The following is a 26,519-nucleotide window of genomic DNA, read 5'->3' as shown; positions in this document are numbered from 1 at the left end:
TTGCAATATATTGCAGAATATTGCAATATATTTAAAATCGCAATAATATTGTATCGTGACTCAAGTAGTGGGATAATATCGTATCGTGGGGCCTCTGGTGATTCCCACCCCTACTTAAAGGTACATATTAGTGTACATATTAATACCTAAAATGTACAAAAGTGTACCTTTAGAAAAGGTACCACCCCAATGACAGCTGTTGTACCTTTTTTTTCTGAGAGTGTATAATAGTTAAACTGATTAAAAAAAAATTTAAAATTTTTTTTATATATATATAGCTCAAAATTATAATTGAAAAGATTGTTGTCATTTTAGAAATTTATTTTTCACATTTTAGGTATTGCACTTTTACCAATGAGCAAATCAATAGAATGTGGACTCACAGACATGGTTTATTTTACCTTATTTACTGTACTAATGTACTATAGGCTATTTAATGTATAAATTAATATCAAAGACTTCGATATGCACTCTATCTTCTACATTATGAAAACTGGCAAAAGCAAACAAAAATATTTTAACAGTAAAATTCCTAATAGCAATTCCAATAATTCCAAATTGCAATAATGTTTTTTTCTATTAAAACAACAGCCGTTGAGTAAGTGCATTTATTCAGCAACCACAATCCCAAACAAAACAGTCAAGATCCCATGACAGAACACAAACTGGCTGAATGACTCTTTCATTTAAGCCGAATATCTCACATGGAGATCACTAAACGCTTCCGCAATGAAGAACGAGTGTGTGTGCATGGTTGCCAGGTGCAAAAAACACTAGGAAGAAAATGTATCCTTTTAACAGAGAAGCTCTGATTTGGGGTTTTGAACTCTTGTTATTTGGCAACCGCACACATGAAATGTCACAGTTATCGTTTATTGACCTTACTGTCGTCTCGTCTTAGTAATGGGAAAAAAAACTTGTCAGCAAACATTTTTTGTTAAAGAAATTAACACTAGTTGATATATATATAAACCATGAGTTAGATCTAGAAAACAGATGCAAATAGCCGGACTGACCCGCATCATGAGAAGCCAGGGCTCGCAGCATCTTGCCAGCGCTGCGTCTGGTCTGTCGCTCCTTGTTGCAGAGCAGCTCCATGAGCAGGTCGAGAGCGCCGGTCTCCTTGAAGACTCCTACCAGCGAGCCGATGCTGGCGTAGGCGCTCAGCACGTGGATGGTGTGCGTGATGCTTATCCCGAAGTCGCTGTTCTTAGCCATCTGCTTCCGGGCGCGGCGCACGAGATTCTTCACGTCGTCTTTCATATCCAACAGCTCTCCCTCGTCAAAGGTGACATCTGCGGGGAACTGGCCGCTGGGCCGCTCCTCTTCCTCCAGCAGAGGCCTCTGGGGGTCAGCCTTGCGCTTGCCCAGCAGTGTGGGGCAGTTGGCGTACACGTCTTCTGTGGACATCCACATGAGGATGCTCTCGGTCTTGCTCTCTCCTGAAGTGGAGCCGCTGGAGCCTCCGCCGCCCGAACTGCTGCCGCCGCCGCCGCTCGCCTCGTTGCTGCAGCCGGAGCTGCTGCTATCATCCACAGTCAGCAGGCTCCAGCGAATCAGGTACTCCGTCTGGCCATCGTGAGTCCTCCTCTGACGGATAAGCTCCTCTGGATAAGCCTGGAGCGCTGGTCCCAGCTGAACCAGCAGGTTGCCGTTGCGGCGCTCACCCACCATGGTAGCTGAGGACACAGAGAGACAGAGACATGTTTAATGAAACAGAAATGTTTAAAGCCTATGTTAAACCCGCGTGTCATCAATGCACGGCAGGTAAACACAAGCTCACTGGTTCTCACGTCAACAAGCAGGTGTTGTTTATCACGTCTGATGTGCTTTTATGAGGTCTTTATGATCTTTTGGATTTTTTACACCTCAACATACACATTGAGCATCTGTTTAAAAGTATCTGCATTTGTGTTTCGAAGAGGAACTACGTCTTATGATCCTTTTGAAGAATCAAAGTTTTGGGTGAATGGGCTTTCAGTGGGGGACGCAAATATCTCAGGTTTCATTAAAAATAACTTCATTTGTGTTTTTAAGACCAGCGTAAGTCGTATGGGTTTGAAACGAAATGATGACGGCAAGGTTTATGGTGAAACCGACTTTCAATGGAGGCACTGAAATTTCTTTTTAAAATAAATAAATAAATAAATTTGCATTTTGATGATGAACAAAAAAGTTGGGAAAGCTTTGGGAAAGAATTTCAAGCTCAGAAAAGAGCACTTAAGTGTTAGGATTTTCTGTAATATGTCCGTAATCAAGTCTCATATTACAGAGACACTCCACACTAAATATTAATTTCTGCCATTGACTACTCAGCCTCATATTTTATCCCACAATCCCAAATCCCGTTATTTTCCCATAAAACAAATAAAAAGAAGAAACTTTAAAAGAAATGAATGGTGACCAAATGCTGCGAAGCTCCAAAAATACCTAATTTTCTATATCCAAGTCTAGGATATTAGTCATCTCGGGGGATTAGTCATGAATGACACGCGGAGAGTAAAAAAAAAAAAAAAAGGGGCAGACGTTTCATTTTTGGGTTGGTTTGTGACACGTGACACCAGAACATCGACTGCTATTCTCGAAAACAAAGTTTAAGGTTCGTAAAGAAATCCTCTGAATGCGTGCGGTACATGTCACCCGGCGGGTAACTCTGTCGCTCCTCAGAGCCGCGCTGCTGCTAAACAGCGACACTCGGGCCTGAAGTCTTCACGCGGGCGGGACGCGCGCTCCCCGGAGGATCCACTAACGGCAGCCCGCTCGCTGCTCGCGTCTCCCGGAGTTTAAACCCTTCCAGCCGCGCTGCGTCTCCTCCTTAGATGCGGGAGCAGAGCTACGCTGAGCAAGTGCGCATTAGCGCTAACATCAACATTGCGAGAGAGCAACGTGACGCGACGCGTCAAACTGAAACGCGTTAAAAAAAAACAGAACTCTATAGAGTGCAAGCCACGCGAACCAGCGGCGTGCGGCTTCGAGGGCGTTCTAGTGAGCTGCGTCGCGTCGCTAGCAGGACACATATGCTGTGACTAGCTGTCAGTGCGGCCTCTGTGTCAAAAAGACATAAAAAGCCCTCCTTGCGCTCCAGAACCCCGCTCGGACTCACCTCCGGTGCTGCAGGGCCTCCCCTCCTTCTCGACTTTCCCCCGGGGTGGATGGAGTTTTCTTCTCCGTGGTAGCGTATCGTTGCCCAGCCTGAAGTCGTTTTTGCTGCCTGTTGTACAGTTAAGTCCAGTCCTGCTTCCTATGGAGCAGGTATGAGTTCAGCTCGCCTGTGCGTCAGTGTCTGGTGCAGCGACACGCTACTGCCATCTACAGCTGCGGAGGAACTACAGCAGCCCTCATACGAGCACCATACTGTTCCTCAAGCGTATATTCGCGATCACTCTTAGTTATAGCCTTCTTCTGCATGTGCATAACAAATAATTTTACCACTGTTTCATTTTCTCAGACTATATATTTAGGCTATATATCTATATATATATCTATCTATCTATCTATCTATCTATCTATCTATATATTTGGAAACATTACTATATATAAATATATATATATATATATATATATAGTACAGGTCAAAAGTTTGGAAACATTACTATTTTTAATGTTTTTGAAAGAAGTTTCTTCTGCTCATCAAGCTTGCATTTATTTGATCAAAAATACAGAAAAAAATGTAATATTGTGATATATTATTACAATTTAAAATAATTGTTTGTAAATTTATTATACTTTAAATTATCATTTATTTCTGTGATGCAAAGCTGAATTTTTAGGATCATTATCACACGATCCTTTAGAAATCATTCTAATATGATGATTCATTATCAAAGTTGGAAACAGTTCTGCTGCTTAATATTTTTTCAGAACATGTGATACTTTTTTAGGATACTTTGATGAATAAAAAGTAAAAAAAAAAAAAAGCTATGTTTTTAAAATATAAATATTTTGTAATAAAAATATACACTACTGGTCAGTAATTTGGGGTCAGTATTTTTTTTTTCTTTCTTTTTTTTTTTAATAAAATCAATACTTTTATTCAGCAAGGATGTGTTAAATTGATAAAAAGTGATCGTAAAGAAAATATATTATTAGAATATATATTATTAGAATTTTTTTTTATTTTGAATAAATGCAGTTCTTTTTAACCTTTTATTCATCAAATATATTAGACAGCAGAACTGTTTCCAACACTCATAATAAATCAGAATATTAGAATGATTTCTAAATGATCATGTGATAGACTGGATGTTACATGTGACACTGAAGGCTGGAGTAATGATGCTGAAAATTCAGCTTTGCATCACAGGAATAAATTATTTTTTTTAAAGTAAATTCAAATAGAAAACTATTATTTTAAGTTGTAATAATATTTCACAATATTACTGTTTTTTTTCTGTATTTTTGATCAAATAAACGCAGGCCTTGATGAGCAGAAGAGACTTCTTTCAAAAACATTAAAAATAGTAATGTTTTCCAAACTTTTGACCTGTACTGTATATATAATATATAATATATATATATATATATATATATATATATATATAATACATAGGCTATAGGCTATGTTAGAGAGAGAGAGAGAGAGAGATACACATACATACATAGGCTATAGGCTATGTCACATAATGTCACAAAAAATCTTAATAGTCCTAAAACCGGACCCGTTTTAATGGAATTCACCCTACAATACCTTCAATATTTCATCTACATACGTACAGTTTGTCTTCTGCTTTTAAACACTGGATGGCAGTGTTGAATTATCAGCAGCCAATGTGAATAAAGTTTGCAAAAACAACACCTAACCTGCTGTGGCGCTTATTACAGCAGACCCAAGCTCTGATATCTTGCTTTTTGCAAAATCAATGTCTACAGGCAGTCTAAATTCTTCAAACCAACAGCTTTATGCAGAATCAACTCTTCAGTCTTTTCCCTTGAGCTTTGAATATGATTATGAATGAATTATGAATGATTATTGATATCAACAAATCCTTTACCTGAAACCACAAAAGCACACTTTTAAAATCAGGAGAAGCCTCAATTGCTACTTCAGGCTGTATTTCGGGCGGTCCATCCATAAACGAGCCAAGTTTATTTATTTATTTACTTATTTATTTATAACGAATGCTATAGGGCTGCATTATAGGCCTATATCGAAACAAAATCGATTTCACATTGTGGTTTAATGCGATAGTCATTGATAAATAAACAGTTAACAGAGACCAGAGACAGAAGAAAAGAGGAGAAGAGCAAACTCACTGAATGTGTTGGTTTGTGTTTTTAAATGTATTAACTCGATATTACAAGTTTTGAAACATTGGTAACTTATGTTCGGCTACTGTTATGGTGAATACGTAGAGCTAAGCGGCCCATAGCAACAGTCGCTAATAAGGCATATTCATAAACAGCTCTATGGTTCATAAGAGCAGCTGCTTTGTTCACAGCGGTAACCAAGGAAACGCGGTATCGCTGCTGTCCCATAAGCGCCCCCTGCGGTCAGAGAGTGAATCTGCACCTCATTCAGCCCGTCTGCAGTTATATAATAGTTTTCTGGAGCATAATTCACAAAGCTAAAGTAACCAATCTGTTTTTGCTTCAAATTTTGAAATGGTACAATTTAATCAAAAATTGCTCATGTATGTTACATGCATGTATGCTCATAGCATCTTTGTTTGGATCATGCAGTGATTGCCTCTAATTTTAAATCGCTACAGATTTGGCCTTTTACAGTTTGGCCTGTAATAGAGCAAGTAAACATCTTGTTCATGTACTCATATTGCTAATCTTTCTCGTGTCTTGCTTAAAAAAATACATAGGCCTATTATTTTTTAAATACATATTAAAAATAGGAATCAGTCCATTTGCTTGTAAAAAAATTGACAAAAAAAATCGTCCTGAAAAATCAAGATAAATGTATCCCTAAATTTAAGAATGTTTGAAATGAAGGAATTAAAACATAAATATTAGTACTGCAATTTTACAATGTGATAAAGATTAGAATAAATATCGCAGCTATACCTTGGACGATAGTAAATTTCTCTCGTTTAAATAGCTGGGTAGCTGGGTTTTTTTTTTTTGTGCAATTCTCGTAATTATATTGCAGCATATGTATTGTTTTATGTTGTAAAGCTAAATGCACAGCTAAAACAAAGAACAGGACTAATTTTGGAAGGAAGATATTTTTAATGCATCACTTCTCCATCTATATTTCACATATCTAATACTATCCATATAAGATTAGTATAATGTTTTATTGTGTTATTAATTTGTGTGTCTATGCATATGTTGTTATAATTTGATCTCAGTGTGTGTAATGGAATTTGTTTAATTTATAAAACAGAGTTCAGGTCCTAGCTTCTGATTTGTTTCATTCTAACAATAACAAGAGCAAGGAAGACTCCTGCTATTTTACCACATGACTGTGCAACACCCACAGCAATGTTTGCTTTAAAAAATAGTTTATATAGTTTAATAATGTTTATTATGTGGTTTATCGTTTATAAAAGCAATAGACCTCGCTGGATCCTGAATTATAGTTACTCCACTGCTGGACACCTTTACCTCTCAGTCATATAACCGTACGCTGTTGTTGTAGTATGCATCTGAATTACAAGCAATTAATACATATATAAATCAAGCACAAGTGGTCCTGTCCCGTGCGATCTTTAGGACCCAGGGGGGCTCGAGCGCATCCATATAAAGCGCGCAGAGGAGGAGAAAGCAGGTGCATCACAGTGTGTGGACATCGACCGTCTCGACGCGTCTTCTCGCTCATATCTAGTCTCATCGCAGTCGTATTAAAACGGCTGGGAAAATGCAGTATAATCGACATCGTGTCCGCATCAAAGGTGTTTGCTGGTGATTCCCCCCCACTCTTGACTGATGACTTCTCGAAAGGGGGACAGAACTGGACACTTTGGACTTTTATTTATTACTCAGCTCCAAAAAATGAAATGGTAAACGGATGAGTCGCATGTTACAGCAGTCAGTGAGATTATTCGGTGTTCAGCTGAACATTTACTGACTCGATACCAGCTCACCTCGGAAGGTAAGTTACCAGTCTGAGCACGAGCAAGTGAGTGATTGCACCAAGATGACATCAGTGCATCCCATCCTCTCTGAAGCCACAGAAGGCTTCCTCGTGCTCTGCTCGTCTCGCATAGGATCATAAAGCAGAGCTCTCTTGATGCGCAGGTTGACTGAACGATGACTGATGAGTGATGGATCAGACTCATTAAATAATTATCTTACATCGGTGTGGTCAGTTAGGACAGATTTACAAGGGTGTGTGTCTCGGTCAGATCAGCTCCTGGTGCTGTTTGCTTTGATTTTATTTTATTTTATTTTTCTCAGAATTGACTTGCAGTGCGAGAGCCTTCCTCCAGGATTCCTGTATTGGTTTGATAACATGATATATTTTATTTTGAAATTAGTTTTTATTGAGTGTTTAAGAGAGGATGACAGTTAAAATCCAGCCGATATGTAATATTGAAAACGGTGTGAATCACGCAATGAATCAAATCTTTCATTAAGGTTGCTTTTCATGCCCATAATAATAATGATGATGCTGGTCTTTTGAATAATTACGGCCTTTTTCCACGTGCTGTTATTCCGTACAACAAGGGCATTGCTAGAGTTAAAGTTTTTATACAGGTTCCTTGAAGAATGGACTAATACTGTGTACTGTAACTTCCGTTTCAGATCAAATTTGGTTCATATTTTCTTCTTTGCGTTACTCAAAGCTCGAGTAAAAGCCGGTCTGGATCCGCTCAAAACATCAGTGATTCGGGGCTGGAGATCCATCTCGGGGTTTCCACGCCTGGTTCTAGAATCGACAGAGTTGATTCAATTTCTGATTATGATTTCTTTTGGATTTAATCAATTAATTTATTCATAAAAACCTCGTATCTCTTCCAACGTCTACTAACAATACATTTTCTGTTTGTGTTTTATTTTATTTAGTTATTTATTTATTTTAGTAAAAAAAGGTGGTAATTTAAATGTGACTAGGCTGCTTTGTGTATCCACCTCAAACATGGTCTGTTTGAATTATGCATTTGATACAGTTTTTGTAACCGATTTTTCTATGGCCAGTGGCCATATTTATAAAGCAGATATATAATATAACATAATACAATCAAGTAACATCAAATGAACAGAAAATAAACATTTACATAACGCTGCTCAAAAATCAGTATCAGTTTGCAGCTGAGTCTGTTAAGTGTGGAGACAAACAGTCATGTTAACTGTCCAAGTGCGGATCATCTGAAAACTGCTGAATATTGTCTGATTAAATGGCCTGGCTGAAACATTGGTGTAATGTTATATTCATGGAGTCTGTAATGTGGCATTGATGTTTTCACACCAGCTCTGTTAAACTGATGTATGTTTGTTTGGAGGGTATCCCGCGCTCTTTAACGTATCACGATGCTTTTTCCTCTAAAGGACTGGTTTAAATTGTGATATCTGATTCACTCTTATTCAGACATCTGATTTGTTAAAGCTGTAGATAAATTTAGATGAATCTGTCTTTCCCTGTGGTTTTGAAGAAAACACTGTAAACACTGAGGGCCAGTGTGCGGAGATCACTTCTGAAGCATCTAATTGCTTACAGGACACTGCTGATGGTGTGATGGATTTTCTGTGCTTTCATGGCAGTAGGCTTTAAATCAGATTATAGGTGCCCCCAGCTTCTATTCGACACGCTGCTGAACTTAGCAGAAAAGAACGTTTGTGTATTCAGGAACCTGGCCGTAGGGTTTTGGATAACGCAGTGGTGCAGAGTCTGTGATCAATGGTCTAGCCATGCATTAAATAAGAGCAACCAACATTCGCATGGTTGGGAAACAACAATTTGAGGATCCTTTGAGAGTTTGGAGGAAAAAAAAAACTAAATGAAGTTGTTATCGAAGACTAAAGTATATGTCTGGCAGATGTAGAACATCATAGTTGTTCTCTTTACCTAGAAATGACTTCATTCAAATCTGACTCTATCTGGAAAAACAGGTTCAATATAATTCAATTCAGATTTATTATAATTTCTTCTATTAATCTGAATCTCAGAACAGCCAAACACATTTGAAAATTCTCATTACTGTCATGCATGTGGAATTATTATTATTATTATTATTTTGGTAATTCCTGTAAATGTCAATGTAATTCTCAATAGATGGACTTTAAAGTAGGTCCAAACCTCATTTTAGAGTGATAACGAACACATTAATTCACACTGGTTTTTTAGGAACCCAATAATAATAATAAAGTACTGTTATTATTATTATTGTTGCTTTAATTCTATTTCAAAAATCATGACAGAAATATATTACTTTTGTAAATTACAATGAAAGATTTAATAATTCTAAAAATATTTAATAATATATGTAATACTTATATTAATATTTTACATATATTACATTATGTAAAAGATGTGTTAAAACAATATGCAATAAACATTTAAATGCAGAGTCAAAACTCATCTGTTTAGCTGTGCATTTATTGAATGAGCACTGTGCAATGTCCGAAATGATTGCAATATATTTTATGTACAATCATTTTCTATTCTTAACTAATTTAAGCTCATTTTAAATCATTTTTTTAATAATTTTCAAAGTTTTTAAGTTCCTTGTTTTATTGTTGTGATTATGTTTTTATTATTATTCTTTTCTTTTCTTTTATGTAAAGCACTTTGAATTACCATTGTTTATGAAATGTGCTATATTAATAAACTTGCCTTGCCTGTGTATGCAGCTGGAGCTTTAAATATTCAACACTTCAGATTCTTTTATTTTTGTAGAATACTGCTGAGTTGTAAAACACCTTGCAATTGTTACTATAAAGAGATATTTCTATACCATATAAAGTAGTTTTGGTAGTACAAATGAATGTATTTAGGTTGATACAGTGATATTAAATAACATTTTTGACTTAATAAATGCAGTTAATTTAGATGTTACTGTTTTTTTTCAGTACAGTTAATTAAACCACAGCCTTTGATTTGTTATTTATTTTAATTTTACATGGGATATAATTAATTATTAGCTTTTCATCAACTCGTGAAACCCCTGCAGTTCCCTCACAAACCCTGTTTGGGAAACCCTGGTGAAAAAGACTCTAATTTAATATGTATATACTGTATATATATTTTTAATACACATGACATTAATGAGAATTAGTTTTTTTATGGTACAGAATTTAATACGGAAATGAAAATTGGGGAGGTACATGAAAAAATGCCAACTTAATTGTATATACATAGATTTTTTTGAATAAATAGACTTTTTTTGAGCTAAATATCATTTTATATGTTCTTTCTCTTGATTCTGGGGTAAAATATGACTATGACGAGCTCTTGACAGGTTTTGTGATATACATCCTTTTACCAACACATTTCTTCCAGGATTTCATATACATTTTTAATAACCAGAGTGATGTGATTCTTGCAGGAAAGCGGAGAGTGATACTTCAACCTCATGCCTCCACAAAGCCATTCATGAGTCAAGGCTTGCTCCACACCAGCAGACCAGCATGGAGAAAGTGCTCCGAACACGACATGAAACAGGAGCGGCAGATGAGAACGACCCTCTAACTCAAGGGAAGACCCCATTAGCGGGGAGTGCTGACTTGGGACATGAATGTTGCAAATGTAATGGTTTGATCAATACCCACAACTTAATGGTGGAGACTAAGGAAGGACTGGTGTCAGTCTATTCTGCCCCACAGTACCAGGGCCATGTGGTGTCCAAGAACATAAATGGGACACAGGACGGTCGAGGACCCCCACAGTTGCTCAACCCCAGCGCCCTGCCCCAGGCTATAGACCCTTACTACAGACCCAGCCTCCTTCTGTACCCCGAGAGCGTGCTGAGAGCATGGGGAGAGGCGGGGGACTGCTGCGAGACCACCTTCATTGAGGAGATGACCCCGGCCTCGTCCGGCTCCGCTGTCACTAGAGACAGACTTCTGTTCACCGACAGCAAGCTTCTGGATCTCTCAGTGGAAGACGCCAAGATCCAGACGCTCTCCTATGATGTAGATGAAGATGATGAGGAATTTCAGGAACTCGAGGTGAGAGACTGCATACTATTACACTTCTAAATATATAGTTCGCCCAAAAATCATTTACTTACCCTCATGTTGTTCCAAACCTGTATGTACTTTCTTTCTTCCGTGGAACACAAAAGATGTTTTTGTCCATACAGTGAAAGTCAGTGGGCTGCATGATTATGGGAAAAAAGTCATTGTGATTGCAATTTAAAATGATTTTTTAAAATGGTTATTATTATTGCTATTTTTATTATGATTATTTTTTCTTACTAAATAAAAATATTAAACAAAATAAAATATTACTATTGTAGTATTTCACCGTGAAATAAAAAAAATCAAGTATTTAAGAAAAAAAAATATAGGAATCATTTTAGTTTATGTACAAATAAAAAATGAAACAAAATAAGAAATATTAAAATGAAAATACATTACTGTAAAATATAAAATAAAAAATAAAGTATTTAAGAATAATGATATAATAATAATCATTTTAATTAAAGTGCAATTAAAAATATTGAGGAAAAAATGGAATATTACTATTGTAATATTTCTACATAAAATAAAAAAAATCAAGTATTTAAGAAAAATAATATAATTATTATTTTAAGTACAAATAAAAATATAATATAAAATAATAAAATATTATTATTGTGTTATTTCATTGTAAAAAAATCTAGTATTTAAGAAAAATAATAATATTTTAAAGTGATAATGCTAACACTTATGGCTATCTTCATTTATTTGTTTTCAGACATTAAAACAAGCTTTAATTTTGGTAAAAAAAAAAAAACCTTAAAGCTTCCCTTTTGTTGAAAACATCCAGTTTATAAGCGCTTCTCACTGCAAGTTTAGGAAGATGGTTGGTGCATGTTGTGTTCCCAAATGCATGCTAAAACAACCCAAACTCAGAGAGTCTGGGGACCAGTGTGCATTACCAGAAGTGCTGCAATCATGTAATCGTATACGTCACTATTCTGCTTGCACACCCTTACACATAAACCAGGCTTTACAGCTCCCTAGGTTTTGGAACAGAGCCATCTGGATTTTTAGTCTTTTGAAATAATTGATGCATCACACAAATGTTTTATTTAGAGGAAGTCCTTACCAATGCAAACCTAAACTTACTGTTATCCAGTGCTTTAAAGAAGGTGTGAGCTCTCCGTCTTTGCCCCTAATTTAACAACACCACCCTGTCATATGGTGCTTCTGATCTGAGCGAGCACGTGTCCGGAGCTCTTGCCAGATGACTGGGAGAGAGAGCGGGTGATCAGAAGGCTGTGGAGAATGTAAAGAGAGCTGGTCTGGACAGCCAGTTTCCTGCTGCTGCCTGCCTGTTTGCACCACCTGTTCTGAGTCCTGCGCGAGTGGCCACCGCAGAGCACAGCCAAACCTGCAGATGTGCTGCAGCCTGTGTCGCATCGAGTTCACTTTGTCATAAATTAAATGACTCCCCCAAAAAAGCCTCATCTGATTAGGCAGTCAATGAAAATTTGGTTAGTAGAATTGTAAGATGTAAACATAATAAACTACATGGGAAATATTTTTTTTTTTTTCATTTAATGACAGTAAATAGTGACTAAGTTCCAAACTCATAAAAAATAATTACATGATAAAATATCAAAACATGATTAAAGTAGTATTATATACTGGATTTTAGGGTTGCACAAATCTGTACAATATTGTTTATTGGCTGAATACCATTTATTATAATATTGTGATGAATAAACTGACTTTTAAAATTTGGTTTTAATTTTTTGTGTTTTATCTTTAATTTATGTAGACAAGTAGTATACAATTTTTTTTATATTTAAATAATATTAATAAAGGCAATTTATCAGTTATCAGCTTTTTTATCTTTTTTCATCTCAAAATCTGAGAAACAAAAAGTTAGAATTGTAAGATGTAAACATAATAAACTCAGAATTATAAACTCAGAATTGTGAGATATAATATAAATATAAATATAACTTTTAGGAAAAAAGTAACTGCATGTGTTTGCTTGCAGTTCAATTACAGCTAACTACATTGCATAGCCCTCTCATATCTCTTTTGGGTATTTCATAATACAACATTAACAGCTAATCAAAAATGTAATTCATGGAGAGATTAATCAGTCTATTAAACAAGTGGAATGAAAATCTGATTGCATTGGCCTGAAGAACATCACATCATATAGCATGAGACAGCAAGTGCAGCCGCTCCCATGACTCATGTAACACTTTCCCTTATTCCTTTCACAAGTGCATCTTTTTATTTTGAGAAGTGAATTTACATCCACTGGTTTCTTACCTGCAGAGAAAGTTCTATAATGCATTCTTTCATAACCGCAGCCTTTAGAAGCTCTGGCCTTTTTGAAGTTCATTCTGGAATCAAATGGAACACTTGTGACATTCCTGTTATGCAGACACTCTCCTCAATCTGTTGCACTGTTACATCCTCGCACACGATGCTTCACATGACACACTGTTATGGCATTCAGAATTATTGACATGATTGAAACTAAGTATGAAATAGTGCTTTTTCTATTCTCAAAAATGATATTATTTCCATATGAGTTACAAACGTACTGCAGCTTAATCAAATGTAAAAGTCAACACAATGCTGCATTCACAAACCATTTTACTTCCATAACGTGATGTATTACAAAGTGAAACAGGATATTCTACTAGAAAAGAAGACTTTTCCTACTGTAAATTGACTGGATCATGAAAAGCGAATATTACTAGTAGTATAGAGGCAGGTCTGAATACAATCTGGGGCTGGAATCATGCAAGACTTCTTAGAAAATAAGTTAAGAAATATCTTAGAAATTCAAAGAAGTTTGTAAGAATGTTCTTAAGTGTAATTGAAAAAAACAAAAACAAAGTTCAACACTTTTTATGCTTAATATTTGAAACAAATACACTAAAAATCTTAAACAAATCCATAAAAATTAATACAATTAGTCAAATTAAAAAACACAATTGAGAACATGTTTTTAAAGAAATCTATTTACAGTGCTTTTTAAGATCATTCTTTTCAGGAATTCAAAGTTTTTTGTCTTTAGAATATGAAGATGAGAACATGTTTTTAAAGAGATACTCCACCCCAAAATGAAAATGTTGTCATTAATCACTTACCCCCATGTCGTTCCAAACCCGTAAAAGCTCTGTTTGTCCTCGGAACACAATTTAAGATATTTTGGATGAAAACCGGGAGGCTTGAGACTGTCCCATAGACTGCCAAGTAAATAACAGTGTCAAGGTCCAGAAAAGGTATGAAAGTCGAAATACTCAATCTGCCATCAGACGTGCATTCTGGGTTTTATGAAGCAACGGGTCGGAAACACTTTTTGTAAGCGAAGAAAACAAAAATAATGACTTTATTCAATAATACCTTTGTCAACAGTCTCCACTGTGTCTCTCCATATCACTGTATGCTGCGTATGCTCTTCTGTATCATCCGCACCACAAGGATGCGCTGTTTACTTTCAAATCAAAGCTGAATACACGTAGAAACAGCACATCCTTGTGGCGCGGATGATACAGAAGAGCATACAATATAGAGACACAGAGGAGACTGCTATTTTTGTTTTCTTCACTTACAAAAAGTGTTCCCGTCGCTTCATATAACCCAGATTGCACATCTGATGAAAGATGGAGTATTCTGACGATGACTTTCATACCTTTCCTGGACCTTGACACTGTTATTTATTTGGCAGTCTATGGGACAGTCTCAGGCCTCCCGGTTTTCATCCAAAACATCTTAAATTGTGTTCCGAGGACAAACAGAGCTTTTACGGGTTTGGAACGACATGGGGGTAAGTGATTAATGACAAAATTTTCATTTTGGGGTGGAGTATCCCTGTAAGAATACAGAATATTCTGAACTTCATTCCTTAGTAAGAAAATAAAAATAAAATACCAGTTAAGAACATTATTTTTCTTAAGAATGTTACTTGAATCCAGCCCATGAAATTTCAAAGATAATAAGTCTTTTTTTGTTTGGAAAAACATGTACTGTTGAACAGTATACAAAATGACCAGGTACATTAAGCAAGCGCTAAGGTCGATTTTAACCCTATGCTATAAAAATCCTCCATAACAAAATTTTGTTATGTTGATTTTGATCCCATGAATTACTATCTCTATTACCAACATTACTCCTATTTTTTGGTCTTCCTTTTCCCTAAAAAGAAGCACAGAGATATGAAATGGAGAGAGTTAGATGAAAAGCCGCTCTGTCATCTGATTCATTCAGTGTTTTGTGTGTTTTCTGCAGAGTGAGTACTCAAGTGACTCAGAGAGCGAAGACAATTTCCTCCTGATGCCTCCGAGGGACCACCTGGGCCTCAGTGTTTTCTCCATGCTCTGCTGTTTCTGGCCCCTGGGCATCGCAGCTTTCTACCTGTCTCACGAGGTGAGAAGCTCTCAACCACTACCTAATATGCCAACATAAATGCCAATGTTCAAGAATTAGTTACATTTATTAATACTAACAGAACGAATAAAAATATAGTTAATTAGCCTAACTATACACTCTTCAAATAAAGCTTCCAAAAAGAGGTTTTCACAGTGATGCCATAGAAGAACCGTTCTTGGTTCCCCAAAGAACCTTTCTGATCAGTTCTTAAAGGGGTCAATATGACGTTGTTAAAAAGAACATTATTCTCTTTATATTTTATAATCCATACTAACCAACATCACATAACACCCCAAAAAAAAACCGGGGTGTGGTTGACTTTTATAAAGAATATCTCTTTGGATTTGAGACTTTAGTCTTTGCAACTTCACAGATCTTCTTTATGAACCAAGAGCTTGTAACACTCCAAAAAGAAAGGAAAAGTTGAAATCGCATCATATGACCCCTTTAAAAGAACTTTTTTTTTTTAGTCTGAAGAACATTTTAATAATCTAAAAAGCCCTTTTCCACCATAAAGAATCTTTTGTGGAATGGAACGTTCCATGGATGTTTAAGATTTTTATGGTGCCATCCATATCAGTAAAGAACTCCTATTTTTAAGACTGTAGACTGTTTACAGTTGCTTAGCAACAAATCACAACTGATGGTGGTCACAGCTGTGAATACAGTATAATGGCTACTTTACAACAGAATTTGTCTGAACAATCTGTTTTATAATAAAGCAATAAGCCAGAAGAAGCCATGAGTTGTTTTACAAAAATTATAAAAAAAAAATATTTTTTTTCAAAACTTTTAGCCAGGTAGAATATTTATTTTTATTTATTTTTGTACATTTCTGTGAGAATGCAGTTCACACTGAGTTGCATGCATTATACCTCATTTTTTATTGAAAATATATTTATATAATAGTAACAACAACAATAGTGATATTAACAGATTGTTGTTATTAGTAGTAATAGTACAATGGATCTAAAGAAGTGATAATAATAATAATAATAATAATAATAATAATAATAATAATAATAATAATATTTCTGACTAACTTTAGAGAATAGATGGATAATAATGCCACATAGGAAAATGTTATTATTATTATTATTATTATTATTATTATTGTTGTTGTTGTTGTTGTTGTACTCCTTAACAACAATATAATGATAATAATAATTTATGATTGTTTCTATTGTTATTATAACGCCTTCAGAGTTTTATTGATACTTTCACCATACTTGTACTCCTATTATTCCTGATACTCCTTTAGGACAAACTATACAGTTTATTTCATGACAATGTCAGTGTTAGAATATATTAATGGTCCCAAAACAGGCCTCATTTTCATAAATTGTAATTTCAAACATGTCCTGGACTTGTGCTTGATGGGTTTTGTGTGATTCATTGTGTGCTTAAACATACAGTGTTCATATTTGACACGGACTTTAAAAGTAATTCTCTCTGTTTCTCTCTGTCTTTTTCTTTCACGCGGTACATCACGACTCAACACCCACAGCTCTCTAATTCTCTGCCTGAAAAAAAAAAATAGAAATCCTTTCTCAGCCTGGTTTTTAAAATCTAAGCCTACACCAAAATCAATTCACTGCAATCCTTATACAAACCTCAAGAGATTCACATTATTGCAGAATATTTGATCATGGAAAAATGTCACAAAAAATGCCGTCAACACCTGATTAAACTCTGAATACATTTATAAATATCGTCTAAAATATGCTAGATACATCTTGTAGACTGTATCGCGTGGTCCAAGAAGGCGAAGTAGAGATTCAAATTCTAACAATCAAAGCATAAATATATATAAAACAAAACACAATCTTAGAGAGAGATCACAAAACTACTGACAAAGCAACTGTAAACTGAAGGGTGCATATACCCACAGGCCAAACAATGAACTAAATAAGACACAGGTGTAAATGATAAATTACTACAGAGACAAACAAGGGCACAATCAGTCACTATGACCGCTTAGGAGCCAGGGACTTGACTGAGAAAAAACACAGGAACCAAATGCAAGTAGAAAGTGTCCACAAAACAGAATATGACTGTGACATATACAGAGCAGTGGCTTGTAGCACAAACTCAGAGTTGCAGAATATATTACAATCCATAATGTTTGTAAAAGTATATGTACAGTATCACACAAATACAAAATGCTCTACTTGATGCCATCTTTGCATAGGTTTTACCTGAACCACAGACACACACTTACAAAATCGTGCATATCATCTAAGATAAATCACTTGTAGTGTAAAAATAATACATTACATTTGGTTATCCCCACTGCAAACAAGATCAACTATATCTACTGAATCTATTTCTATAGATGCACCAAACGATTCACTGATTAACCATTAAGATGAGTTTGATTAAATAACAGACAAATGTATGAAACGGAATGAGAAGACAAGTTACCGTGAAAGAAACATTTATATAGATGAAACACTTATATTGGGTAGTGAAAAATAATACTTTGTGATTGTCTGTATTGTACTAAGACTATTGAAAAGATGCTGAAATATTTGAAGAAGGTGCACTTTTGATGATCTGTTGTGATATTAGTACTAAGAGTGTTGAAAAATTGAACAGTTGCTTGTGAAAATAGTAGCAAAGCAAATAATAATAAATAAATAGATTTGATTAATTTGATTATTGCATCAAACTTAGATCAGATTTCCTATATAACACTAGCCCTGGTCTTACGCATATGATATGATTTTTCTCTGCTAAAGGTGTACTTAAAGAAAATGTGTTTAAATTGCAATTAAATGTAACATCATTGCTTTGAGTTTGGAGTTGTGTGTGTGTTGAAGGCTGAGTGTAATAGAGTTTGAATGGTCATGTATTATACATCTAGCGTTTCTCCAGGGCTTTTCATCTTCTCGCTGGGTTTAGCGAGTAGCTAATGGATGGCCGATGTGAAAGTCATCCACCAGTGGGACGTTCTGTGAGCATGAACCATGCGTAATGTGCCTTGAGGGAGGCCGAAGCAGCCTCTTTGAACGGCTCTTTTTCTTATATTCTGTTCAGTGGCATCATTTCTAAAAGGTTATTGCTGTCTGCTAATTTAATTGCATAGAAATTGAATCATACGTCTCAAGCATTTGACTTAACTTCAAGTCTTATAGCATCCTTTTGCTTTCATGTGCTGCCTGCAATATCTTAGTTCTCAATTCACCAAAGGAATTACGTATGAAAGCTGTGCAAATACCGTGCAAACACTAATACAAAATTCAGTGCTGAATACAGTTTGCTTGGAACAATATCCCATATTGCATGTGGTTCTGAGACTTTAGTTTGGACACCAGACTACTGCTTTCTGCTATACTTTACTGGGGTTGTAGAGCTCCAGTACAGTGATCCAGGCACCTAAATCTAAAAGTACACTCATCTCAACCACATATCTGCATATATTCCCGGTTATAATGCTACAGTGATCAATAGAAAATGTGCACAAACATCTCTTTTAAATAACATTCTGTTTAACGTCTGCTTTCCTTGAACAGTAATAAGAGTGCATCAGTGAACAGCCACAATTTCAACCATGAACCAGTTCAGCCAGCTTCAATTTGAAGTAAAAAAGTATATTAGAAAATTAGGAAAAATGTTTAATTTTAATTTAAAAAATAAAAAAATTCTAAACAAATAAATGAGAAGTTTGATAGTATAGATGGACAGACATGCTTGTCTTTCAAAACCATCATGGGACTGGGAGGTTGATGCTGATTTATTAAGAATTTATTTCATTTAATTTTTCACACCATACAGTAGTCTCCCTGAAAACACAGGGGCTTAGTAAAGTAAGTACAGATAGTTAACAAGTTCATGAACTGGGGCTGATAAGGCGTGTGTGCTAAAAAGTTTTCCAGTTTCACACCATACAGTAGTCTCCCTGAAAACATAATACCATCAATTTTTTAACCACTACAGTATATTGGTGGTTACAAGTTTCTTTAAAATATGTCTAGAATTAATTTGATAATTCTCTGAACATCTTTCCAGTTGAGCAGATCGTTCCTGTTCTGTGCAGAATATCAGGCTCTTTAACAGCCTTTTTTCTTTTCTTTTTTAATCATTTGCTATTCATCATTCATCTCCACTCAAAGGGTCCTGCACTCAAACAATGCTTATTTTATAATTGTTTCATGTGTATTTGTGGTTTTGTTTCACTTGTTACTAATTACATCTGTGTATTGGGAGATGCATTTTTTTTTATGTTTTCTATTTCAGTTTCACAGAGATTGCATCTGTGTACATTTTCATGTTTTTCACCAAAATGAGGAATCAATTCTGAATTTTAGATTGGGATAAAACTGTAATGGATTTTAATGTGTGATGGATCTCATCATAGTGTCTCCTAAAGGATTTTATTTTTGCAGAAAGTAGGACATTACGACATTCTAAACAATAACAAGCATTATATCAAATATTTAATAAATTACTGTTGTGAATATGTAGAATCTATCATACTAAACCAAAAACCACTAACAATTACAAATCTACACATCACATATAAAACAGTCACTCTCCAATCTCAAGTCAGTGAATCTTGTTCCTGTCCTATCTGTAGCCTGTGTGCATAATCTGACTCATTGCTTTTAGAGCGTGTTCTAACACAAACACAATAAGGTCCTTACGTAATGGTTTGGCAAGAGAGGCTGCAAGTGTGGGCCTTGTAGAACATAAGCTTTCAATAAAATACCTTTTTTTGAACAATGGGTGAATGCGTTCAACAAAATGGTTTTCATTTCGTTAAGCAACCCGTTGGTGCTCTGTGCTCGATCGCAGCCGAGATTCACATAAGCCCACTTTACAAGTCAATATGTATTTGTGCAATATTAATATTGAAGGAAATATATTCTGCACACTAAGATCTGGTGCAATTACTAATTTGACGAAGTGAGCGATTGTTGTCTCATTTGACTTCTTTTTAATTTTCTATTTTTCTTATCATCTGTGTCATTGCTCTGTTAATTCGTTTTTACTTTGATTTGATGGCAATTAATTATGCATGTCTAAACTGAAGCAGTAATTAGGCAACTCAGTACAGTCCTTTATCTGTATGCAACAATAGACTGATAATCATGTTTTCACACTAACTGTGCACATTAACAGCAGGGGCGGAAGAAGACATGAAATACTTTGTAAATCAAAGTTCAAATACAACTGCATGACTAATTTTGACTAAATTTCAACAAAAGGTGCATTAAAAATACTGGAGATTATGCTCAACAATTATAATTATTATTATTATTATTTTTTTTTCAGATTTCATATTTCTGCATTCTTTAGTGTTTTGGTGTATTTTGACTTCCATTTTGATAATACAGATTCACATTTACCTCACTGGTCTAAAACAACGGATGGTCTGAAAGCCAAAGAGTAAAAGTGGCTGTGCTGGTGACCTGTCTGACATTTCCAGAGGCCTAAGAACATTTAAGATATATGCCAGGAAAACAAATGAATAACCTAAGTGAAGATAACAACATACTGCTTTGCTTCTTGGACTGCAGGGCTAAAATTTACTGTATGCCTTGACAGTAAGCATTACAAAAATCATGTTAACTCAGTTTGTATTGTGAGCCCAAGGGAAGGCATCTGCACAAGACCCTCATGTGTACCAATGAGGGCTCAGAGCTGGCCAGTGGACTGTTTGCTTTTCCAACAATGCATCATGATAATGTCAGTGACAGTTTTATTAGATAAAGTCTTCTGTGATGGATTTAGTGAATTCTGGATGAGTAAAAGCAGAAATAAAGTGTGCTCACCCCTGCTGAACAGGACATACTTATGATTTATACATCACAAGGCCCTTGTTGTGCACTAACTGTAAATGAAATTGAACCACAAATTCTTCTCTCAACTTAAAGAAATCTGTCCTCTCACTTTATCTTCTTCTTTTACTGTATCAGCTCAAAAACATGGCCTTGGCCTGACATGAAAAACTGAACATTCCTTGTGCATTAGTGCATGTTATAGGAAATAGGACATGTACAAGTCACATTCCCATATGATTTGGAAAATCATCATTTGTGCATTTATTTTTGATTTTTACAAAAAGTTAATACTACTAGTGTCAGTAATTCTTTTTTTTAAGAAATTGATACTGTTGTTCAGCAAGGATGCATTAAACTGATCAGAAGTGACAGAAAAGACTTTTAGATCCTGAAAATAAAAATGTATCACGGTTTCCACAAAGACATAAGGCTGCACAACTGTTTTCAACATTGATAATAATAATAAATGTTTCTTGAGCATGAAATGATTTCTGAAGGATCATGTGACACTGAAGACTGGAGTAATGATGCAAAAAAAAAAAAAAAAAAAAAAAGATACAATTTTTCATCACATAAACAAAAAACAAAACAAAATATATTCAAATAGAAAATTGTCTTTTCAAATTGTAATAATATTTCAAAATATTGCTGTTTTTTCACTGCACTTTTCAGCAAATAAATGCAGCCTTGGTGAGCATAAGAGACTTATTTCAACTTAATTAAAAACTTTTGAATGGTAGTGTATGCATTTGTTCTAAAATGGCATAGAGAGGCGCTATTTAATGTGAGAACTTTTTTTTTGTAATTAAACAAGGAAACGTGATATTTCATCATTTTTATGTGCCAATATGAAAACACAACATAAAATATTTTTTTATCTAGATATACACACCGATCAGTCATAACATTATGACCACTGACAGGTGAAGTGAATAACACTGATTATCTCTTCATCATGGCACATGTTAGTGTGTGGGATATATTAGGCAGCAAGTGAATAGTTTTTCCTCAAAGTTGATGTGTTAGAAGCAGGAAATAATATCAAGCGTAAGGATTTGAACAAGTTTGACAAGGGCCAAATTGTGATGGCTGTACGACTTGTGGGGTGTTCCCGGTCTGTAGTGGACAGTATCTATCAAAAGTGGTCCAAGGAAGGAACAGTGGTGAACCGGCGACAAGGTGATGGGCGGCCAAGGCACAACGATGCACGTGAGGAGCGAAGGCATGGCCTGTGTGGTCTGATCCAACAGATGAGCTACTGTAGCTCATATCTAGGTTGAGCATGATTAGAATAATTTTGTTTTGTTCCTACCTCGTGATGCAGTCGCTCAGAAGTAGCTGAATTATGATCAATATGACCTGATTAGCATCATCAGGTTATTGTGGGCCGACTCGTTTGATGGATGTTGGCAAAGATGAAAGACACAAGCCTACAGACAGACAGTCCAGCTTTTCTCTCCAAGCAATTATCACCTTCATGTAACAAATCAAGATAATACATGGCAAAATAGCTCATAGCGGTCAGAAAGGAGCATCTGTAGGTGAGCAGGGAAGGAAAACGAGGCAGCGGGGTGCTGAGATGTAAATTAATTCATCAGAAATATCTGTCCTTAATCTTGGCAACATTTCCTGGACTTCAAAGGCTGCGGGTCCCCGCAGGAGAGCTCTGAGTCATGCAGCACTTATTATTTATGCACTTTACCAGATCTGTCAGTAAGCTGCTGGAGAGCGGCCAATTAATATTTCTCTGTTTTCTTTCTCTCTGCATCTCTCTCATGCGATCATAGCTCGTTCACAATCCAAACCTTTTCAAAACATGTTCAATTTCTGTCTTTGTTCTCCTTCTCTCATGCAGACTAACAAAGCGCTGACTAAAGGAGACTTTCACCACGCCAGCTCCAGCTCCAGACGTGCACTCTTCCTCGCCGTGCTGTCCATCACCATCGGGACAGGCATCTATGTGGGTGTGGCTGTGGCCCTTATCGCATACCTCTCCAAAAACAATCACTTGTAGCCTTCCCATGCCCAAAACCACTCTCATGTTCGGATAAAGACTGGGATCTAATTCTGGGATCTGCTTTTTGGGAAACATCCAATGGTCACGATACAGGACTCACCAGCAATGTGTTCCACTCCTGCACTTTTAAAAGTCGTGTTTCCATTTCGTTGGGAAGATCATCGTTTGTGTAAATGGTCTTGAACACTTTTCTGCATTTACATGTGAATGTGCCGCCACTATTGTTTTTTTGCGCTCAGTGTTTGTGCAAGTGCAAATCTAATGCTACACACACAAGATTTTGGCCAAGTTAAAGTCAATATGAAATCAAAACTGGCCTGATTTATTTTCTTAATGCATGCTATTAAAAGTAGTTCTTCCATATTGTGCACGTTTTTCCAAAAAAAAAAAAAATTCACCAAAATGGATTTATTTGCTCTGTCACTGCATAACGTTCCTTTTTGTCATCAGATGGATGGCCAATTCTGGCAATTTCCAGTGGATGAAATCAGGGGCCGGTTGCACCAGCTGTGCGCAAGTTACATTGCATAATTTTACAGTAAAAGTGCATTAATTAACAATTTTTTACTATTAAATAGTTTTGAATTGCACCAACTCTACCTATAAACTAAATATTTACTAAATAAGCCTCCAAACAGAAGTAACAGTAACAGCAGAATGATTGAATTGCATCGATAAGGTCATGTTTTACCTGACAAACTTAATTTTTTTTAGACTTACATGATGTAGAGGTGAGCAATATCTTTTAGGATTATTTTAATGATAATTTAACAATATTTGGCATGTGTTTTTGTGCTAGCACCTTGTTTAGGCTGGTTTAGGGCTATCATGGATAAATATGACACTAAAACCTCCAGTCAGTCCCTGTCTTAATGAGTGATTCATTGAATGATGTGTTCAAAACAGCTGATTCGTTTAGAAACTAAGCATGTGACTGGCTGCATCTGAAATCTCACACTTACCTACTATATAGTAGGCGAAAAACAAAACAGCGCATCACAATTGATGTTTTATTAACATCAAGACAGAGAAGGGGGTGGGTGAGCCCTTCCTCTAGACAGCTCGCCAAATATGCATACTATTTTCGTAATCGGAATATATGTAAGTGCGAACTCATGAAAAGAAGCATGTCCGAATGCACGGTACTCATAAAAGAGTAGGCAAAAAGTACCTGGATGACCTACTACTTCTGGTGTGATTTTGAAGTGTGCATCCAGTGGACCGTTCATTATCCCGTGATGCCACAGGAGAGGATTTATGAATGGCAGTGGTGCGATACTAGGTCATGTGACATTAACAACAGGCTGAATGCGGTATATACAAATTGCATTCATACAACACACATTTATACTATATAGAACAAACTCTTTTTGCAGTCGCAAAGTAAAAGTTCCTACTCAAGAAAAAACCCCCAGATAATATTGTGTCTAAAATTCAACCAATAAAAAAAAATCAATTCTAACCCAATAACAACTTCTTTTTTCAAAAACATGTAACCCAATCAATTGTAACCCAATATTAACTTCTTGTTTGTTGAACAGCGATTACGCTCACTTGCTTGTGCTAATACTCGGGAAAATGGTACTCTTGCTTGTGTGATATTACTTAACTACATCATATCTTAGAAAAATACGTGTTTTGGGTTGTTTTTGCGAGGTGAGTGACATCGATAATGTCAACTTGCACATCGTTAAAACAACAATTACGAAATTATCAGAGACGATAAATATCGCACACTCCTAATATGATGGTTTACATTTTGAGAGAATATTATGCACATAAACAGTGTACGTCTGTGTGCATCGCTCCATGTTGTGCATGCCAAATAATATCAATCATGATAATTATTTCTTCTTTTTGCAATTGCAATGTTATTTAATCATTAAGTATCATATTTTAATAGAAACAAATTTTTTACCATTTGATATGAGGCACAAGAAGATCGAATCAACCTCAACTAGAAAATATCATGGCATTTCAACAACTTGGCTGCTATTAGATCATTGAAGATAAACGCCACATTATGTGACTCTATATTACTTTACGCATGCTAGTAGTAGTTACTAAGGATTTAGTGTGGTTCCAAAAATATAAAAAAACACAAAAAAAAACACAAAAACCTCTTGTAAAACCCCCCACATCTACACACATTTTTTTTTCTTGTTGAATTTTGTTTTATTCGGAAACATATCGGATTTCAAAAGTAAAGTAAAAGGGGTTATGAACAGTATTTCATGTTGACTTTAATATTGGTTCGTCACAAACACAGTATTTGGTATACAGATCAAACCAGTCTAAAGATGTGAACAGGATCTGAATCTGAACAATCAGTGGTTTTTCTTGAATGTTTTTTGGAGTACATGATCATCAATCTGAAGTGCCACAGTGCTTTCAAACCTTTTTAATAAGAGCTACTGAATCTTACGGTCTGTGACACAAGAAGGGGCACATTCTTTTGATATTACAGACACAAAATGAACATAAAGCCATACTGATGGGTTGCTCAAGCCTGCGCGTGGACGTTTTTCAGAATGTATGGGTGAAATCATTCTCGTGGGGCTGTAACATTTAATATGAACTACTCTGTGATTAAGTCCTAAGGCTTGTCAATATGAAGCTGTAAATGCCTCTGCTATCAGATTTTCTCCCATACTTTGGGAAACACCTCTTGCCAGCAAGCTCATGCTAATTAAATGTGGTCTTTTCATTCAAAAACGGTGTTGGTGTGTTTATCTGGGCCATCTGCTTTCAGATCTTTTTATTTTTTAACTTTGAAAATGATTAAGTGTTACCCTGGAAAAATTATGGTTCAGTTACAGACAGACAGCAAAATATGGTATATGTCCTTACTGGGTTTGCTGATTTTCCACATATTTATTAAGAAATGCATCTTTATCAATACTGTGGATTCAACTACCATGTTCACAGAACATCAATAATAGCAGATTTGCACACGGCATTTGCTTCAACAATAACCTAATATTAATTTACAGTAATGTATTGATTCAGAGTAGGACCTTGAATTCTATCAAACGTTATGTTCATTTATGTTAAAAGTGCTTTTTGTTGTTGTTGTGTCTTATGTGTAACATAAAATTAGATATTTTGAGAAATGGCTCAGTGTTTGTCTTGTCCATAGGCTACAGTAAAAGTCAATGGTCACCAAAAGAGTTCGGTTACCAGTATTCTTCAAAATATGTTTTGTGTGTTTGTGTGTTGTGTGTGTATGTGTTCAAAAGGTCACATACACACTAGAATATGGATCATATGGACTATAT

The 26,519-nt window shown here is 35.6% G+C and overlaps 2 protein-coding genes across 5 annotated transcripts in view; one reads left to right on the top strand and one right to left on the bottom strand.

The window, feature by feature from the left end:
* LOC109113220 (cullin-9-like) overlaps nt 1–3,280 on the bottom strand; it is a 47,787-nt gene extending 44,507 nt beyond the window's left edge. For 3 of the 4 annotated variants that reach the window (XM_042768452.1, XM_042768453.1, XM_042768454.1), the window contains exons 1-2: nt 3,104–3,279; nt 1,017–1,679 (exon numbers count right to left, since the gene is read on the bottom strand). In XM_042768452.1, the coding sequence (XP_042624386.1) occupies nt 1,017–1,674 (658 nt within the window). In that variant the 5' untranslated portion in view covers nt 1,675–1,679; nt 3,104–3,279. Of the gene's footprint in view, nt 1–1,016; nt 1,680–3,103 lie in introns of all 4 variants that reach the window. The other variant, XM_042768455.1, reaches the window with a different exon arrangement.
* A 3,429-nt stretch (nt 3,281–6,709) lies between these two features.
* On the top strand, nt 6,710–24,641 carry LOC109108453 (synapse differentiation-inducing gene protein 1-like). The gene is made up of 4 exons (XM_042768450.1): nt 6,710–7,042; nt 10,437–11,058; nt 15,298–15,435; nt 23,080–24,641. Exons 2-4 carry the CDS (start codon nt 10,519–10,521, stop codon nt 23,236–23,238), a joined length of 837 nt encoding a protein of 278 aa, XP_042624384.1. The 5' UTR covers nt 6,710–7,042; nt 10,437–10,518; the 3' UTR covers nt 23,239–24,641.
* The last annotated feature ends 1,878 nt before the right edge of the window (nt 24,642–26,519 follow it).

The sequence above is a fragment of the Cyprinus carpio genome, chromosome A13 (genome assembly GCF_018340385.1).
Source record: "Cyprinus carpio isolate SPL01 chromosome A13, ASM1834038v1, whole genome shotgun sequence".
Taxonomy (NCBI): domain Eukaryota; kingdom Metazoa; phylum Chordata; class Actinopteri; order Cypriniformes; family Cyprinidae; genus Cyprinus; species Cyprinus carpio.
Note: the sequence above shows the minus strand (reverse complement) of the source record. Positions and strands in the feature narration are given on the sequence as shown.

Bases quoted from the DNA above. Each gene is read 5' to 3' on its own strand.
- LOC109108453 (XM_042768450.1), top strand. From the start codon at position 10,519: ATGGAGAAAGTGCTCCGAACACGACATGAAACAGGAGCGGCAGATGAG. The intron at 11,059-15,297 runs GTGAGAGACTGC...TGTTTTCTGCAG, and splicing joins AGGAATTTCAGGAACTCGAG to AGTGAGTACTCAAGTGACTC. The intron at 15,436-23,079 runs GTGAGAAGCTCT...TCTCTCATGCAG, and splicing joins CTTTCTACCTGTCTCACGAG to ACTAACAAAGCGCTGACTAA.